The sequence below is a fragment of the Poecilia reticulata genome, linkage group LG12 (assembly GCF_000633615.1).
Source record: "Poecilia reticulata strain Guanapo linkage group LG12, Guppy_female_1.0+MT, whole genome shotgun sequence".
NCBI classification, from domain to species: Eukaryota; Metazoa; Chordata; class Actinopteri; order Cyprinodontiformes; family Poeciliidae; genus Poecilia; species Poecilia reticulata.
Genome location: NC_024342.1, coordinates 18,641,756 through 18,662,298, shown reverse-complemented (window position 1 = coordinate 18,662,298; position 20,543 = coordinate 18,641,756). Strand labels below are relative to the sequence as shown.

Here is a 20,543-nt window from a genome sequence, read left to right as displayed (position 1 = left end):
ACAGAAGATTTCTCAAAGAACTTGGGGACAAAATTGTGCTTGTTCTGCCAGCTCTCGCAACATCCCTCCTCCACCTTCTATGTTAACTGAACACACACTTAATGTGGGTAATGTCTGAAGCATAAGGTTAGACAGTGCACAGTAGCTTTAACCAGTTCTCTTACAATGAGAATGGCATGAGACTTGTTGAACAAAATTACTTTAAAACCTTTACCATGATATATTAAAATGTGATTAAAGTGTCATCTGCAAAGCTAGAGAGGAATTTTGGACTGAAGGTTAACAGGTGTTAACAGAACTGGATCTGCCACTGTTTATGTAGAGAAACAGAAGAAAACGCAACAGAAGTTTGAAGAAGCCACGGTTCAAACCTTCTTGTTGTGAGGCAGCAGAGCAACCAACTGTCCACTATGTAACCCTCAGTGGTTTTGGCACTAAAAGGAGCAACACCAATAATTAAATTCAAGAATCTCAAAGAAATAAACAACCATTATAGCAGCTCTCAATACCTGAGTTTCTTTAAAGAATGAATATGGAAGTGAGTTTAAAGGATGTCCTGTAGCAGTCTGTGTTGCAGCAGATCCAGAAAAGGGAAAAAAAAAAAAAAAAAAAAAAACACTGTGCAGTCTTTTGTTGACTTACTGTGTGGTAAAAGGATGTTGAGATCTGTCCATATTGTCTTTTTTTATTTTATCAAGCATCCTACTTTGCACAATGCCACTCCCCAGAACAAAGCCAGCCTTCGTTTCAGCTGTTGGAGCTTTTAAGTCACTGGCTTATGCCGACTGTGATGCTGACTCTGATGCTGGCTCTGATGCTCTTATACTAGCAGATGACTGTAGAAAAGATCACAGTCTCTAAAAAGATTTAGAGAAGATCTTCAAGATCTTGTTGTAAACACTTTCTCACAAAACATGGTGTACTCTGTCCATTGTTGTAGAGATGGCTTCACTGTTGTCTCCGGTCCTGTCTGTTGTATAGGTGAGCACCAAGGTATTTTTTACCACCTCCACTTCCTGCCCGATGATGAAATATTGTTTATTCTGCTTTTTCAGAAATCCACAATCATCTTCTCTCTTCTTGACATTCAAGATTAAGTGATTGTTCCCACAAAGCTGTTTTCCTCTTCTTATAGACCTGCGTTTTCTGTGGATTTATGCAGATCATAAGACTTGTACTCAGAGTCTGAGGTGTACAGAGGGAAAAGTAATGGCGAGGATACAGTTTCCTGTAGTACTCCTACTGACCACCTGTGAAGAGACACTGTCCTTCAGTCTCACTGTGGTCTGTTTGTCAAGTAGTCTTTGATCCAGGTGAGTTTATCATTCAGAATTTATATGCATAAGAAACATTTTCAGTTGTCTATTGTTTTTAATGCACTGGAGAAATCAAAACAGATCTTCCCGCCAGTTTGTCCAGGTGACAGTGAGTATGTTAAGGCATTGTATGAAACTCTGGGTTTAACTGAAAACTTAAATGCAATTAGTAAAGAGAAATGAAATTGTCTGACAGTAGAATGAGGCAATTTTTAACATGAATAACTTTGGTGTTCACATAATGTGAAAAAAATTATTCTAAGCTTTCCCAGAATAAATGTTTATGTGGAGGGAAATGATCTGAATACCGTTTTTTTTTAAAGACACATTTATGTTAACAATGAATTGTATCAGCTTTAAATCAGATGAAGAATCAATCCAGCTTACAATGTAATTGTGTAGAAAATCAACTAGGTGACTTTAAACTCCCAATAGTACAATTACATTGTTAGAAGGGCTTGATATTAACTTCTTCTGAATGCTTATCAAGGAGGCTTTATTTTTAACCTGTTTGTTCTTCTTCTGCTCCACATCTCCCATTAACTGTTGGCAGGAGTGTGAAGTTGAGGTGTGATGAGGTGCCACTGTCACACCAGACAGGGATGTTTTGAGGGAAAATTTGAATTGTCTAGGAGGTATGCTAATATTTCTGAACACTTTTCAAGGGTGTCAGATTCTCCCTGCCTGTCCTTACTACTTTGTCTGCATGTCTCTCTTTTACACATACTCTCAGTCTCACTGCTCTTTGTCAGTCCTCTTTTTTTTTTCCCCCGTCCAGACAGTGGCATTAGGAATCGGTGAATCCATCCTTATATATATATATCACATAAATTATTGAACTTTATGTGTTGTCTTTCACACTGCAGGCAGCTTCAGCAGTCAGTTGTGGGCTGGAGTCCATATAAGACTGGCACGTTCCACCACGCCTGTAATGACAGGCAGCAGAGTGCCTTTAGGGTGCCAACTTTCATCACTGGAAATGTTGATGACACCGACTTGTTGTGGAGCTGACAAAACTGTCAAGGAGCTGTCAAGCTTGCACAATCACTGGTGCTGTGCTGCTATGATCACCTTTTTCACTGATGAATGCCAACATTTTGGGAGCAAGTGTTTTTTTTTTTGTATGAAGGAAGGTGAAGGTAGCCTACAAGAATGTACACAATTCAACTCCAACATCTGTCATTCTTTACTGTAACAAATATATTCAGTGTTTTAAAGCCCCACAGACACCAATTAACAGTTCACAGCCTGGTTATTGTGTCTGCTAGTGGTACATTGTTGACTGTGCCCAAAATATCATAGTAGGTAAATATTAGAAATGCATTAATAAGAATTTTGTTTGGTTTCTAGTTTTAGTAAAGCTTTACCAGTTTTAGCTTGTACTAGTTTCTCAGTACTCATTTTGTTTCAAGTCTACCTGCACTCAGCATATTATAATTATAGAATTGATATTTTAAGCTGTCTTAAGCATTTCACATGTGTAATTAGTCAAAGGGACAAGCACAGCTAAAACGGCAGTCTCTCTGTGCAAGGACTGAAATGGGTCGGGGTCCTTCGGTCACCAATAAATGTGGTGTAGAGATGAGGTTCCCTGTCGAAACCAGCCGTACTTTTACCCAGGTATCAATGACAACGTTTTAACAGCACAATGCATTAAAGTCAAGTCATATACTACACTATGACAAGTGACGGCAAAATTAACATTTTGTTTTTGTTCAGAAATGGATTCATTGAACATTGGCTTTGATAAATCTCATTAAATTCACATCTAAATTCTAGTTATACTGCCCACTATTGAAAATGCTGCAAGAAAAATTCATCACATTTTATCAGAAAATATCAACAAATTCTTAATCCAAACTTCTGTAGAAATAAAAATAAGCAATTAAAATCAGGGATTGGTTTTTGCACAGATGTGGCCAGACATACAATCATAAACTGTTTTTTTAAGGCATTTTAGTAGGTGTTTGTGTTTGTCTCCTCTGAACTGTCTTTAGAAAGTGGCCAGAGCAGAAGTGACTGGAAATTTGGTCAGATTTGCTCAGTTCATGACCCAAAAAAATAAAAAAATAAAAATCTGTCTAAATGTTATAAATTAGCTAAGCAATGTTTAATGAGAAAAATATAAGTAGTTAGATCATTGTAGATGAATTTCAACATAGATAATTGAATGCAGGATGTGTCCTTTGTAACCGTAAATGCTGTCTTAAAGTGCAGAGAGCTCAAAGCAGGGCAGAAGTGATGAAGCGTATTTTTACAGTGGACACCCACCAACACTCACAATATTTTACAGTTCACACCAGATTAACACAGAAGAATACCTTATAGACTAAAAACCACCCAGGTTCAACACTACTTTTCATGTACTTCTCATATTTTTGGGTAACTTTCTATCACCTGTCATTATGCTGGATGAAGTCACCTCCAAAAAACATACACAGTTAACGAGATTTCTTCATGCATGCACGCACATGAATCTCCCGTATTTTATGGGTTATCATTGACCTCTAAGTTTTAGAGGGCAGACAAATCACAAAGGACTCTCAGTTGGGACAGCTGATGGGACAGAGCACTTCTAAGACGTGCATGCTTTCTGGAGGCAATACTGTTGTTGCATCCATTGATAATGAGCATAATCCTGTACGGATCTGAGCTGCATCTGGGCAGAGACCATTAATGGAACTGTTTGAGTGAAAATGTTTCTTTAAAGTGCAGACAAACATCTGAGTAGGCAGGGCAGCCTGTATGAAGTGAAAGCAAATAAAGAGCAGAAACATTAATCACAGCACTGTTTGTAGAGAGGATCTCAGCTGAACTAGAGACGGCAATCAAAATCCCTCTCTGGAAGCGTAGCGTTAGTCAGGACAGATAAAGAAGGTAGATGTGGTCTTGATCTGCAAGACTCAACAAAGAATGTTGGGGGAATCTTTTTTTGATTTTTATTTCATTATGTTGGCAACAGCTAATTAGTAACAAAGCTGTAAGCCTGGGGTTTGCAGTGTGAGTAAACACCCATTGATTGATGTGAACACTGACTAATGTCAGACAATACATGTCTTGCAAATTTATTTATTTTTTTAATAATTTGATGGGTTGTTTGGGGGCAGTTGTTGTTTTTATTCATTTAAATGTTTTTAAAGCTTTGTGTCCCTGCAGATTGAAATTATATTATGAGAAATTATTGTAAATGTATTGTAAGATCTTGTTAATATTAGGAATAATCGGTAATCGGACATGTAGTACTGCTAAGATTAAGCTGGCGGTATTTCAGCAAATCCTTAGCGTGGTAAACATGCTTAAAAGCAACAGTTTATCTAATCTTTTTTCCTGTACGTGTCATGCTCCTCTTTCATGAGGCAGCATGTGTTTGGAAATAGAGGTTTCGTCTGCCATGTTGTGTTTATTCTCAAACTCTTTGGTGCTGGTAGAGCTTGTCTTGTTGAATATGCGTTTCTGAGTGGCTGTACCTCATGGAAGAAGTAGCTCTTGTTCAAAGCAAAAAAAAAAACATTCATGTGAAATCTGCAGTAAGGCTTGAATTAGATGTAGCATTTCTGATTAAGCAATGGAAATAGAGTATGAGGGGAAACATTCAAGTAATGGATAATATTAGAGACAGCAAAAAAGTAACACAAACAAAACACTTTATTTGAAAATATTTTTGCCAGAGAATAGTTTACTACAAAGTATGAATATAACAGCTATTTTGCTCAGTTATTATATTTTGTGCATATAACAAAGTTATGGATTTTCCACTTGCACTACAATCTCATGCGGACCAGTCGAAGGTTGTCTGTGGGCCGTCCGATGCCCTAGTCTGTTGCAGGCCCGATTTTATGTTGTCAGTCAGGTTCTGTGTAAGGGATTTCTTTATTTCTTGAGGGTTACTTTTTTACGTATTGGGCAACATTGGTTTGGGCATCCAATTTCTCCTCCCTGCAGGTAAGCCTTTTCTAATGTTGTGTCTAATGTCTCTGGTTGAGGAGTGGCTTGACAAAAGGAATTTGATATTTGTAGCCCAGGATTCCTCTTTGTGTATTTCCTCTAAATGTGCTGACTCCAGGCTCAATCCGCTCCTTGTTAAGATCTCCCAAATTCTTGGATGGGTTTTTCTCGACAAGACCTTCAATGCTGTGGTTATCCCTGTTGTTGGCTGCATATTTTCCTACTGCCATTTTCTTTGCACTCAACATATTTGGACCCAGTTTTATGTAATATTTAAGACTATATTAGCTGAAAGCTACAAATATGTAAATATGTGTCATATTCTGAGATTCATCAAGTTGATCAAGTTCAAAACGTGTTCTCAGATTTATTTCAATCTGCTCTTATTATGATGGACCAAAATAAGCATGGGAAATGTAGTTGTCTCGATTATCTCAAAGAAAATGAAAACAAGAAATATGCAGTCAAACTGTCATATCGATCTGTAGTAGTTAGAATGAAAATAGATTGCCGGTATGCTGCTTCATATTCAGTTAATTCTTATTTTATCTTAATTTCACAAAAATGTGAGTCATCACAAAGGTAAAATAAGAGAATGAATAGTTGTCATAGGAGATAAAAGGCAAATTAAAATCGTATAGAAAAAAAAAGCTTTGTATACGCTCAAGATGAGAGCTCAGGGTTATCTGAGCTGAACCAGCACATTGGAACCATTATTGAAGAGACAGCACTCTGTCAGGTGTCCCATCAGCTGAACATTTGGACACAGATTCAGTCCCTTATGTCAGCGATTTCAGCTCTTCCTCCATCTTGCACCTCACATTCAGACATTTATGTTAGAGGTTTTTTGTCCAGAATTTTGCTTTAAATGTAGAAAACTTTGGAAAAACTGTTGCCCCGGCCTTGTAAAATCATAAAGCATAAAACTCTACCATGCTGGTTATTTGTGTCTTCTTTAATATGTGTCCATATTTTATGTTTGCTCAGAGGGATACACTTGTACAATTATAGCTTATGCACACATAAACAAACAACTGTGGTTATTAAGGCTGCAGTATGTGTGAAACACACAGTGGTGATGTTACTTGTGCATATTACTTTAAATATATATTTTTTCTCAGTCATGCAAGCTGATTATTTCACTGCTATTCCAAGTGTTAGCTAGCGACAGTTTAAAAATACATAAAATTGTTTCATGAACAGTCCTTTGCAATATTAGTATCGTGTGCACCGACAGTGTGATGTTGCTATATTTGATATAATGTGAGACACTGATTCATCCACAAATCCAAGATGTACAGCTGTGTTAAAACACAGTCTACTTTTAAATTTCATGTGATGTTCTTCATGGTTTAAATGTGCCTGGTGAGCTGGAAGGGTATGTGAGTTGTATCATCATTAACAAAGAGAGCGTGGTATGTTTTTAATTCCCCTAAGAAATAAGTTTTCATAAGACTTGAAGTTCACTGGTGTGTGATGATTCAACTATATTTACTAATGACCCACGGGTCTTCACAGCTCCTGGTTTGAAGTAGATAGCAGCCAATTTCTATCAAATTTAAGAGTAAGTTTTAGCTCATGAACAAGAGTGTGTTCAATTAGCAAAAGACTAATTTAACTTGAGTGTTTTTTTTATTTCATACATACCACATACCATTTTTATACATGCCAGCTTTCATAGGGTATGTATGTCTATGTATGTTTGAAAAAGTATTCATCTATCTTTAGCTTATAGAAACCTGTGTTTTTTTTTTGTTTTGTTTTTTTACGAAGTGTTTTTTATTAAGTTTCTGAAATCTGAAACAAATGTCATAATGTAGAGAATAAATTTTTTGTGAAATTCTTCAGTGAATTTATTTATGTATTCATGTTGCAAGTGGACGTAGTTAATAATGGTTAGAATCAATATTGGTCACTTTATTAAATTCACAATGATATAATTGGGAACTGAAGACATAGTTACACAGCTAGTTAATTGTAAACGCCTCAATGTTGTTTTTTTTTAATAATAAAGCTAAGTAACTGTGTCAGGCATAATGTATTCTTCAAATTATAAAGAAATTGGCATAGCTGTTGACTTTTGCACATATATCACAGAATGAACTCGTAAGAGCTCAGGAAAAAAAAACAGCTGGTCTTCAATTTTGGACATTTGCCCTCTCAGTTGAAGCACTGGTGAGTTTCAGACTTCTAAGCTGTAACAGGGCAGAGCGCAGTAACAAAACTTTTAAAGTTGCCACGTGTCGTTGAGCTATCTGTCCATCTGATGTGTTGTTTGGGTTGGTGAATAGTTGTGACACCACCTTGGGAGAACAGTCAATGTTGGTTTGTATATATGTGATAGTTGCCAGCTGTGCCAACTCCTTTCATCTTGTTGGATTTCTTGTTTTGTTTTCCATATGTATAGACATCTGTGTTGTCTTTGTTTCACTGCGCAGTAAATCCAAACACCTTTCAGCTTTTTCATGGCTTATAATGTCACATATTGCTCTGATTCCCCATATAACACAATTTCTTTATCAACAATAAAACAACAACAAATTTTAAATGGGATTTTGGTTTTAAGTTACAGAAACCACTTCCAAATACACAGGAAGCATTTATGAGTATGAATGGAGTAAATATGGAAAATCACAGCTTTTAAGACTGATTGTTTTTCACGTTAAAATGGGTTAAAGATGAAATTGTCATCACTGCTGCCAACCCCCTCAGTAAGCTACCGGCTGTCCTACAGGAAGTCCTTGAAAGAAGCTGCTAAATGACATCACAATTGATTACCTGCATGTAATTGAGATGGATGCGGTGGGAGAGATGAATAAAGTAACGGTGTCATTGAGCCCATCAAAAAAGACAAAATTTGTACAACTGCATGTCATCTGCTTGTCAATTGTGACGCTTTTGTGTTGGTTGGGATATGTGGTTGAGGGGTCCAGTGTTTTGTCACTAGGTACGTTTACGTGGACATCAGTAATCGGGGAAAAAAATCGACCGATCTGAATAAAAATGCGTCATGTAAATGCCCCGATAGGATTCAGCTCATTTGGAGTGAATTTGTAATGCAAATGAGAAAGCGATTTCATGCCAGTTGATAATCTGAACGGCCTGCATGTAAACACTTTGAGTCATGCTATTCTGACCGTGGAAAACTAACGTGACTGCGCATATGTGCGCTATGACAGGTTAGCAAAACAGGTCTGCTGATCTCTCATCCTTTAACGCATGAAGACCAGCAGCATACTGCTCAGCCTGTAGCTTAATTACTGAGTGCAGTGGGGTCTCAACCTTTATTAGAACCTGGCATGGGTCCTTTCTGGGTGCTCAGATGATGCAGATAGAAGACATCACTGCAATAGTTTTTTGTTTTGTTTTGTTTTTATGTGCAACACAACCTGAAAGTACAACTTTTTTCCAGGGAAATTTTACAACTTTAAGATTGCCATTGCTCCTATTCTGAATGAAGCCAAGGGCAGATTCACTAGTCTGGGCTTTGAACCTGTTGAGAGGAGTTGGAGCAATACTTTCTTTTATGTGAATCTTACGTAACACCAGAAGTTGCTATATCTGTCTCCCTGTAAGGGTTTGGAACTTGGTACCATCAACAAAGTCCTACATTGACACATAGTAGTCTTCAATTTCTAGAAACATCACAACAACCCTGAGCCCCAGTAGATGAATCGACTTCAGAAAATGTATTTTAGTGTACAAATAATTTTTTTTCTAATGTAATGGATATTATTACAAGTCATTTGGGCTGCACTTCGACTCATTGTGCACTTGGGCATTGCTGACGTTGTTACTTACCAGTATCACTCATGTTTACTAATGTGTGCACATTTCTAAGCATACACACATCTACAGCTTTTCATAAAAAGTAAAAGTAAACCCCCAGGACCATATGCCTATTTTTCACAAATAACATCAGGATCCATGCCCAATGACGAACCTTGGAGCACAAAGAGAAGAACAAGTACACACACTCACACACAGACATATGCTCATAAACACTGATACTGTTCTTTCTTAAAATAGCATGCTTACTCATCTACATAACAGTCATACCGTGAAACAATAAAACCAAAAAAATAATACTGCTGCCCCACCAGCTTTCAAAGAAATTGTTTCTTTTTGTTGTTTTTTTTAGGTTTGAGAAGAAACACTTATATATACAGCCAAAATGCGCAAATCTGGTTTGGCAAGGTTTAATCTATCTTTTATTTATTTATGTATTTTTTTGCATGATATGCAGTATTTACCACATGAACAGATGGTGGGAGGCACAGCACTATTGGCCCAGCAGACAAAGCTTTCTCTCCTGTCAAGGGTAAAGGTGAAGTAGCATATCTTCAACCCACAGATTACTCATAAAGAGCTCAATAATCGCCCAGCAGTTATGGCATTTGAGAATTCTGCACTCCATAAAATATTATCATAACCTGTAGTCAGCAAAAAGCATAGGGCATTTTCTAGGACAAAGAAAGAAGTGAAGCTGTTTTAACATATTCAGAACTCTCTGAAAGACAAGATTATTGTTCAGGTAGATGTGATTAAACAATTACTGGTTAAAATCAATATATTTTTATAGCATTTATACATGTAAATATATTGGACATTCTTTCCATAGGCAGGGTTTGAATATATCAGTCTAGTGTTTTGTTAAATCCCCATTCACAAGGAAAAGTTTTTGGTTTATTTTGCACATATTTATAGTTATTTATTTCATAATTCACGATTCAAAAGTTCAGAGTTGAATTCTCCCAGTATGAAAATATGTGTTACAGTAGCTCGAGTTTCTCAGGTAGACACCGAGGTCAAAGGCTACTGCATGAGAAAAACATTAATGCCATTCATAAACGGAAAAAAAAAGCGAATTTACACAATAAGGGATAAACACATAGCTAATACTGTTGTAATAATCATGTATGAAAAGCATAATTCACAGCAGAGTTACTGTCTTGTGTTCGCAAACCGTGTAGAGCACTTTATTTGATATACCAAATACCGTTTTATTACACACAGTCTGTTGTTATGCTGCTATATTTGTCTACAGGGCAACTCGGTATGCTCAAAAATTGTGTAAAAAAAATTGAGTAAGATAAACTTTACATCTTACATTTGCAAAATCAATAGTGATTCCAACATTTTCATACAACAGAATGGGGCAGGTCCCATCAATCAATCAATCAATCAATCAAATTTTATTTGTATAGTACATGTCAGCAGCAAGGCATTTCAAGGTGCTTTACATAATTAAAGAAAAAATAAAAACATCATGTGACATTGAATAAACGGTAAGAAAGAGAGAGATTTTGTAAACAAAAAAGTTTAAAAAACATTTTTAGGATTTTATGTTTAAAAAGGACAAGGCTAAGATATTGCTCTTAATTGCAAAAAAAATGGCACTGTATGGTAAAAGCAATATAGAAGATGCAGTTTCACATCATAGTGACCTGCTGTTTAATCATACAATTGCCTGCTTTGTTCCTTTAAATAAATGTCATGCAGCATGTAGAAAAGTTTAAGTAAGAAAAGGGAATAAAATAAAAAAAAACATTTAAAACAAAATATCTCTGTTATTTAGTGTTGAGAGGTATTACTGCACTCTAATTCAGAGTCAAAGTCTTTGCTCCGTCTCTGCACCTTAAGGCCACTGCTACTATTGAGCACAACTCCTGTAGCTCCCCTCTGCAGCCCATGTCCTCTGACCTAGAATCAGCAGGTTAATAACCGGCTGCACCACAAGCCATTTGTCATTCGGTACCTGCCACTGATAAGAGATGTCAACAAATGTCTATGCCCTTGTCCCCTCCCCACTACATGACATATACTGTATCACACTTTGCAATCTTAGACTCCCTGAGGCTTCTTAGTACTCCTCTACTGAACAACCACTCCCACTTGATAGTATTAGATCCTTCTGCCTCGATCCGCAGTGAGATAAACTGGCGATCCCCCTTGCTCTGTTTTCAACAATTTTTTTGTTTTGTTTTATTTTGTATTGCCACATAAATGTACAGACTTTTTCTTCGTTTTTATTGCTTTTTACATTGCTGCGTCTTCTGCCCTTTTGCATTGAAAGCCCAAAACCCAGCATTGCCCTGGAGGTGGGTTTTCAATTGGTAAAACGTAGGATTGCTAAAAGAATGGGGTTTTTATATGTTGTTGTTCAGTCCGGCACCTATTTTGTCTGAGTGAAGTGTAGCATCTGTAGTGATGTGTTGAAAAGAAATGGTTTGCGTTCATACATCTGTTTTTATTTTAATTATGTAAAGCACTTTGAAATGCCTTGCTGCTGAAATGTGCTATACAAATAAAATTTGATTGATTGATTGATACGTGACTCAAAAATCTCATTTATGAAACAGTTGGAGTTCCATTCAAAACACATTGCCATGGAAATGGTTAATTTTGGGCTTTTAGAACTTTTTTGCGACGGTGGATTGTTCATACAGCTTCCGACTTCAATGATGAGAGAACAAAACAGAATCATTGAGCCCACAACAAGGACCTCGCATGATTCTGGACAGATATTTGACTCCTACGGTAAAGCTAATATAACTTGGTTGGTTTCCTGCTGTTACTCTCACATGAAAGAAAATTGGTTAGAATGTTGAATAACAGCTCACCACCAAGACTCCAGCCTATTATAAATTTGTCAAACTGTGTCACTTTCTGCAGAAAAGTGGCCTGGCCACAATATTTGGAAGAGTAAAGATGAGACTTTAAAAGCTAAGAATGCTAAACCAACTGTTAAGCATGGGAGAGGAAGCATCATGCTGATGCATTTTGCAACAGCTGAATGATTGACACTTGGACAAAAAGTAAGATCCCAACAAACAGAAAAACAACACTGGAATGGACAAAACAGGCTGACGTTAAAAATCGGAACAGGCGACCATATTAAAATTTTGTATTATTAAAAAAAAAAGAGACCTATACCAAAGCCTTAATGCTCTTTTTTTTTTTTTTATTATTACAATTTGCATGTTTCCTCTATTTTTTTTTTCAGTTATATCTATTACATTTTTATATGAAAAACTGTTTTTCTTATTTTTGATTTTCAGAGATGTCAGGTACGGGAGAGGATATTTCTCAGGTGCACTGGAAGCAGCAGTGGTTGGAAAACGGGACGCTGTACTTCCACGTCTCCATGACTGAGCCTGAACTCTTGGCACAGACGACACAGCCCACAGCTCGGGAGCCAGCTCACGCACTGCACGAGCACATGCATCTGCTTCACATCTCAGTTATGGTAGGTTCTCCACTGAGACATAATGGCTGTAAAACATGGTCTGTATTCTACGAGTTTGAAACTTTCTTTTTTTCAACAATATGCATGCTTTCTCATTGACTCCTTTCTATAAGATATCTTAGATGCGGTCCTGTTTTAAAGTTTTAACATCCACACACACACTCCAGTAAAACGTTGATTGGGTTACAAAATAGATTCGATATGATAGCTTTTTTTTCTTTTTTTTCTTTCAGGATGTTATCACAAGCTTTTTTTGATGACATGATTTCATTTAAAATCCATTACTTTCCCACAAACTGATATGTTTAAAGAGGTCCTCCATCATTGATGGTTTGAAGGTAATGCTTACCAGCCACTTTAGTCTATGTTTAGACAGTTTATACTTTGTGAGAGGTTTTTCTTTGAGATTATGAATGTGGCAATCAGTTTTTCAGATGTCTGACATCTCTTGTAAACTCTGGGTTTTCAAAGGCATTGAAGTGGGGTGTGCTGTTAAAGAGTTTGGAAACAGGCCTATGGCGTCATAGACAAGGTCAAGTGTGGGTGTGAAGGCTAAGATCTTGAATTATTCGAGCTGAGCGTTTAATTATCGTGCTGTATTTTTTTCATGGATCCTGGAATCTGGTTAATTAATGTCTGTGAATTATGAATTTTCTAACTTTAAAGCTGCAGTAACTTTGATATATATATATATATATATATATATATATATACATAAAAATTACACAATTTTGTGAACGTTACCCACTGCAGCTTTAAGCAGGTGGTTATAGTTTCAGTTTGATTGGGTTTTGTTTCTTGTATCTCGCTTTGCATATGAAGGTATGCGTTTTTGAACATTTTGCAGCACGGGTTTATTGCTTTGCTGCGGTATGATTGATGTCTCAGAGTATAAGCCGTCGCTTCTATCACTAACACCACAAGTCACATTATTGATGTTCTACAGTTTTATTTTTGCTACTTTGTTTGCCACTACCAAAATTATTTGTCTGACTAGAGGTTTTAGTACCACCTCTTCAATATTTTTTGATGTGCTATTTTCTTTCTTTAGAACTTTTCAAAATCTCCATTTGTAAATCATTTAGATTTATGGATGCATTCTGACATCCTATGAGCTGTTTTTACTGTGATTTGCCTACTTCTCCCAGTCATCTTCTTCATCAGCCTCTGTACTCAACACTTTGCTCATGTGTTCGACTTTTCAGATTAATTCTCATGTGTCACACCTTTTCTGCTGCTAACTTCTTTCCCTCCTCACCTTTTCTTCTTGCTCCTCCTCCTCTATTTCTGTAACCTGCCTGTCTTTAGCTGTCCTTTTCCTCTGCGGTTTTCACCTCAGTTCCTCTTACTTCCTCTGCTTAAAGCCCTAAGTGTTCAGCTTTTTCTTAAACCATTTTTGTCCCTTCTTCAGTGGTGTTTTAAAGATTGGCTTATCATGAAATTATTATTACTTTTTTTAATTAAACAGGACTTTAAAGTTATGTTTTAATGCTTCAGTGGGTATATTTAGAGTATCTCATTCACCTACATCTTCCTGTTCCCATGGGTCTGAAACAGGGATCTTCAAATGGGTATTCATTTTAGGTTAATGCAAGTAATGAAAGTCATAAAAAATATAACTTACCGTAATAAGACATTTTTAAAAGGAGAAAAACCCATAACAGGCAAGGATAGTTCTCATCAATATGTTTGCTACAAGATACATGTTAGATATTTATTCATTATCGCATGTATTTCATGTGAATCTTTTCCCCTGTGATTACTTGCAAGATACTGGGATCCTTCCTTCTGCAAACTTAAATACAATAATGGTAAATTTCATTGCAGTATCCTTTTTTCATGATCTGTCTTTTGACAGTTTCAAAAGAATGCCAACAGTCCCATAATCCAGTGATGTGGAATTTTTTGCATACTCTGCTTGTCAGAAGAAAATTAGATTTTTATTGATTTAAACTCTAAGAGTGCAAGCCATTTTTCCCATCATTATTTCATGTTTTCAGATTTCTTTCAGATTTTCTTTTTGTACCTGACATTTATTTGAAGAAGTTCTACACATTCTCACATTCTACAATATGGAAATCTTTCTAGCTGACTTATAAATCACATCTGTCAGCAGAAGATGGCTCATATAAAGTTCATCTTAAAACCCATTTATTTTACTCGGCTTTCAACTCCAGCGGGATCTAGTTTTAAATTGTATGTTTTGTTTTTAAACTGTAATAGTTTTTATATTTGTATGGCTGGTATTTTGGTATTTTTCTGGTATATGGTATTTTTTATATTTTTTATTATGTTGTTTTTTAATGTACAGCACTTTGTATCAGCTGTGGTTGTTTTTAAAGTGCTTTATAAATAAAGTTGGTATGGTATATATTTTTTTGTTTGTTTTTTTGTTTTGGTTACAGCAGGCTTCATAATCTTTCATACCAAAGACCAAAGTCACAACCAATGAATTCATAGGATGACGTGACCCCCCGGCCCCAAAAAGATAATGTGCAAAAAATATTTAAGTTACATGTAAGATTTTAACATTTTTGAGTATTTTTTTATAGCTTTTATTTAATGTTTGAAGTTATTTAAGGTTTTGTTCAATGCTTGTACTTTGGGATGCACAGTTGTTCACAAGGGCGTAGGAACGAGTCTGTCATTGGGGGGGATGCATATCGGAAACCTGACAGATCAGTGAAAAGCTTGAGCAGAAATGTCAAACTATTGCGCCATCAACACGTCAGTAATGCGTTACTCTAATCTGACTCTTGTTTCAGTAACAAGTATTCTAACACGTTACTATCTACAATCCAATAATCAGATTAAAGTTATGCATAGTATAATGACTGTCATTCCAGGATGAACATTCACTTTAGTATTTGCCTCACAACTAGCAAGCTAAATACTCTGGTAGCACCGACAGGCTACCAGATTCTGATATATCTTATTGGTCAAAAGACATCTGACAATTGGTGAAAACACATTGATATAAATTGACTGGTAATTGAACAGGTTCTACCTCTTTCTAAAACCAAAGTATTAAACAGCGCATAAAATAAGACACGACAGTTTTAAACTCAGCAGTTTGACCAATAAAACTAAAGTCTAAAACACAAGTTTTGTTCTTCTTAAACAACTCTCTACATCAGTGCAACAGTTTGATCTACAAAATAAATAAAAATGATACTTYTCACATCTAACAGACACCTTAGCTCCTCACTGTTAACTCAGTCTCACTTTCCAGCCCTGCATTCAGTAACTTACTGAAGAAGACCCACAAAAAACACTTAAACAAAAAGCCTAAATGTTTTTTCCCTGTCATTTTCAGTTACAAACATTTAACTGAAATATCTACAGATATGTGTTTCTGTCTCTGCCTCCCTCTGACTCTCTGCAGCCTGATGTTCCTGCAGGGATTCATGGATTTACAACAGACACTACAGTAATTTACAGTAATGTCTGAATGTGAACTAAATATAAAAAGTATGTTTTATCATACAGAATGAGAATTTAAACAACTTAATTTTCAGATGTATATTTTATTATACATCTCAACTCTCTAGCAAACATTTTCACTAATTTATTTTTAAACCTCTTCTCAAGCACTTTTCTTATTGTCTCCTAACAATAAGAAATAATAAAAAAAAGTATTTAAAAGTTGAAAGAAATCAACCTGACATCAGTCTTCACCCGTTCTCCTTTCTGGTTTTATTGAAATTAATATAATTTTTATATCTTCACACTCTGAAACTCCACCTGACTCTCCTATGTCTTCCCTGACCTGCTCCTCTCATAATAAAATAGTTTAGTTTATTTAAAAATTAAAAACAGTTAATACATATTTCAAACTAAATGAAGATCTCACCAGAGCTTCTTCACCTTTCTTCAACATCATTCTAGCTCTACTGTTCCTCTACTGTACTGTTCGCCTTCAAAATAAAAGCATGCGAGTGGAAGATTTTAAAATTCTTCAACTGCGGTGAAATTGTTGGGGGGCGGGGAACGTGGCTCTCTCCAATATTGGGGGGACATGCCCCCCAGTCCCCCCACTTCCTACGCCTATGGTTGTTCAGTTGGTACCACTGTTGCCTTGAAGCAAAAAGATCATGAAGAAGAATCCTCGCATGGAGATGTTTGGGGCATGTTCTTCCTGTGAATTCATGGGTTCTCTCCAGGTACTCTGGTTTTCCTCCCAAAGTCCAGGCTTTTAGGTTACTTTGTCTCTCTAAGTTGTCCTTAGGTTTAAGTGTGTGGGGGCAAGATTGTTTGTCCAGTGAGTGTTTGTGTTGTTGCCCAAGGATGAACTGGCAACCTGTCCAGGAAGGTTAGCCATTGGATGAAACCGCTGGAGACAGACACTGCTACACATGTTGCTCATTGAGTATGATAATTGTATGCATATTTTTTGGTATGATCCTTTGGGGAAACAAATGAAATAAAAAAAGAGATAATTAGCATTTCTTCTTATAACTTTATATTGCTCAAATGTCGTTTGAGAGATGCCTGCCTTATTTTCTTTCAGAAACGGAGTTCTTTGCTCAGTCTTCAAGGGGTAGGAATAATTTTGACCTTAAGTGTGTTTACTACATGGACTGAGTTCTTCGTGAATGTCTTTTTTTCTATAATTAATACCTTTTTGCATCTTCAGTATCTTCAATCATGTTTTATTGATTGAATAACATACAACCCTTCCCAAGTAATATTTTTAATCCAAGCTGCACACAAGCAAAAAGCAAAACCCTTTCACACGGCACTGCACAAGACCTTATTTTGGCTGCTGTTTTTCCTGCCTGCATAATTAAATGCTAACTAAGTCATGTGTCAGATTCAGAAAATACCTTCTTAAACCTAGCTTTCTATTTATCTCAGCCACACAAACAGTGTCGAGCGGGTTCAAATGTAACGCGAATAGGAAAGGAGAGGAGAGGGGAAAACATATGGAGGTACTCAAAATGGGATAGAAGGTGTTCTGGTTAGGCTTCATGGCCCTAAGGAGTCTCCTGGCTCTTCTTGTGAACATCATAATGTTGATGCTGTCAGTTTTTGTCCAGGTTGAATTGTGAACTCCATTCTTTAAGCATTGAGTTGTCAGCTTCTCACTCACTCAAGCATTTCTGAGACTCCCACTACTTTTGGTTGTCCTTTCTGTCATGTGACAGCAGTCGACAGACATCCTTCTTTTAACACAAGGTAAAATGATTACTGGCTAGCTTGTTGGTACAGTCAACATGTTAGCAATGCCAGATAATTTGGGGACTATTGCATATACATGCATTTTATTTTATTTGTCATGTTCAAAAATTAAAAATATGTATATATGCACTTTATTTTATAATGTGAAACAACTCTACGTTAAGTTTACACAAAGCTTTATTGCATTATCTTGACACATTCTGAATTTAAAGCTATATATGTGTATACAACTTTTTTACAGATATTATTTCAATGGTGAGACTAAAAGCCGGAATAGTCCAAGTGTCTTCATAATACAGTAAATATGCTGGCGATAGCTCTTAAATTTCCCTGGCACATGACAATGAGCAGTTGCCAGGTAACAAGTAATAGATCCAGATAGTTATTGGCCAAGTCCTACAAGATTTTCTGGTATTGTGACCTATACTTCAAGCGCTGGTGAAACAGTAGATTCTCAGTCATCCATAAGAAGACAGTCCTAACTGCTGAGGTAGAAGGTAACTGGACATGTCCACTTGTCTGTTGAAGACATTTCATAATGTAGAAAACCAAACAAAAAAAAAATTAGTTTCATTGACAGTTTTGTGGAGCACTATTCACAATTTAAATAAAATCAGATTTATGATTTTGGACATTTTTAAATGGCAATTATTTTGGCGTTGTGCCACAGCTATTTGTTTTAACGTAAGTAGCAGAGGGGTGAAAAGTATAAGTAATCAATACTGTATAAAGGTATAAAATATAAAAACAGGCACCCCGTCATTATTTTTTTTCATTTTCTATCCTTATAATTTCGCATTGTAATAAGATCTTTAGTGTTATTTCAGTTATTCAGCATGATTCCACATACAACCATTAGGAGGCGCCTGTCGCATTGGTGGCATAGAGGTTGGACACAGAAGAAGACTATACCTTCCTCTTGATGCTAATAGAATGTGTGTGTCTCATCTTTTCTGTATCACAGGTCAGTAAAACATTATTTTGATGCATATATGTTGGTTGCCTTTAAGAGTTGAAGAGGTTATTGACTCGAGATTCAACCAGTGAGTCCTGCAGTGCAGTTTGTGACTAGTATTGAGTAGAAAATGGGACATATTTCTGGAGGCTATTTCACGCTAATGCTAGCAGACTTTCTACATGTGTGTTGAGCTAGCTGAGAAACAACTGAAGGACTAGTGAATTCACTTTGAACTTGTGTTTTACACTTTTTGTGTGAAAAAGGTTTGCACTTTTTCCACACAAAATACGTTGTTTTGGTGTCGACTTGTAAAATTTACATTTCTTTATGGGTTATTGCAAATACCAGAGATCCATATTGTTGGGAGGAGAGCAAATAATGGCTGCCTATGTGTGAATCTTAGTAACCACACAGAATTAAAGGAGCATTACACCTTTATCAGTTTTGTAGTTAGTTTTTGTGTAAGGGATCAAGTATTATTGTGTTAAAACAATAGATACATTTAAAAGCTAAAATGCTTGAATAGTATTGCATATTTTATTTGTGCAGAATAATAGTATATAAAATAATTAAATGCAAATTCATATATTTTTGTTTTGATAGTTAAAAATGCAAGTCTGAGAAAAAGGGACTAGGTATGAGTTAAAGCATTAACTTTAAAAAAAGAAAATCAAATGTTTTAGAGCAGTGTTTTTCAACCTTTTTTAAGCGAAGGTACATTGTTTTAATTGAAAAAATCACGAGGCACACCACCAACCAAAAATGTAAACAAAAATATTCTGTAGCCGGCTCAAAGACGTGACGCCCATTTTTTTTGTCCGGCTCTATTTTTTACAGTTAAATGGAGGTTTAAACTCAAAAAAGAAACCATAAATATTTAATATATTTCCCCCATTAACACCTTCTTTAACCTTTCTAAAGCTGTTCTTTTTTGGCCATTTTTGGAGTCTTTGAAGGGTCAAAATGTCATGCGGTGCGACTGTCCAAACTCAATTACTTTTGCAAAAATGTCTTTAAAATTACATTAAATCTGTTCAAATATATTTTATTTCCTGTTTGGCATGAATTTCAAAGTCTTTTCTTCATCCTGTACAAAGTTTCAAAGCATTTTTAGTTATAATTCCATTATAACATTTAAACAAACTTTGTCCGAAAATGTCATTTTACAAAATATCATGTGGTGCGACCAACAAAAAATTCTGATTTTTGGACTTAAATTTTGAAATCCAGTCAAAAACAGGAAGTTGAATCATCCAACAGTCTGACAAGAATCACTGGATACAGCAAACAGGTTTGTTTATTTTTCTTAAATTTCAGAAAAAGTGTCACTTTTAGCAGTAGGTATGTAGTTGCCATATTTGGGTGTCATTTGGTGCGACCACCAAAAAACTATTAATATTTAAATATACCTACTATTTTCTGTTTTGATTATAAATGTTATATTTGCCTTGTGTTTGAAGCTAGGTTGTTTTTTTAAGGAAGCAAATTATTTGCCTTTTGATAATGACCGAACATGAAAATATCATTTGGTGCGACCGAATATAATGTGGTGCGACCGTTGTAATGATACATTTATGTGTTTGAAAAAGAGTTTCTGTGCTTTTATTTTTGATTTCAAGACTCAAATGCAAAAGCAATACTTTGTATTATTATTTCCAGAATAGGTTTTTGTACAGTTTTATTATTGTTTTGCATTTTATTGTATGATAAAAATATAATGGAACATTTAACATTATGGGAATAATTATAGCATATATTTTGTTATTTATTGTTTTTATCTATTTTACTAGATCCCACTGTCATCAAACTGAGCGTTTGATGACAGTGACCCAGGTACTTCAAGGTGTGAGAGAAGAAGTCCAAGTCGGCACCATGTGACAGTCTGATGACAAGA

General features: G+C 35.9%; 1 protein-coding gene across 2 annotated transcripts in view; it reads left to right on the top strand.

Moving 5' to 3' along the window:
* Positions 1–20,543, top strand: part of astn2 (astrotactin 2) — a 270,497-nt gene that overhangs the window by 28,127 nt on the left and 221,827 nt on the right. For both annotated transcript variants that reach the window (XM_008424385.2, XM_008424384.2), the window contains exon 2: positions 12,323–12,510. In XM_008424385.2, coding sequence (XP_008422607.1) covers positions 12,323–12,510 — 188 coding nt within the window. The remainder of the gene's footprint in view (positions 1–12,322; positions 12,511–20,543) is intronic.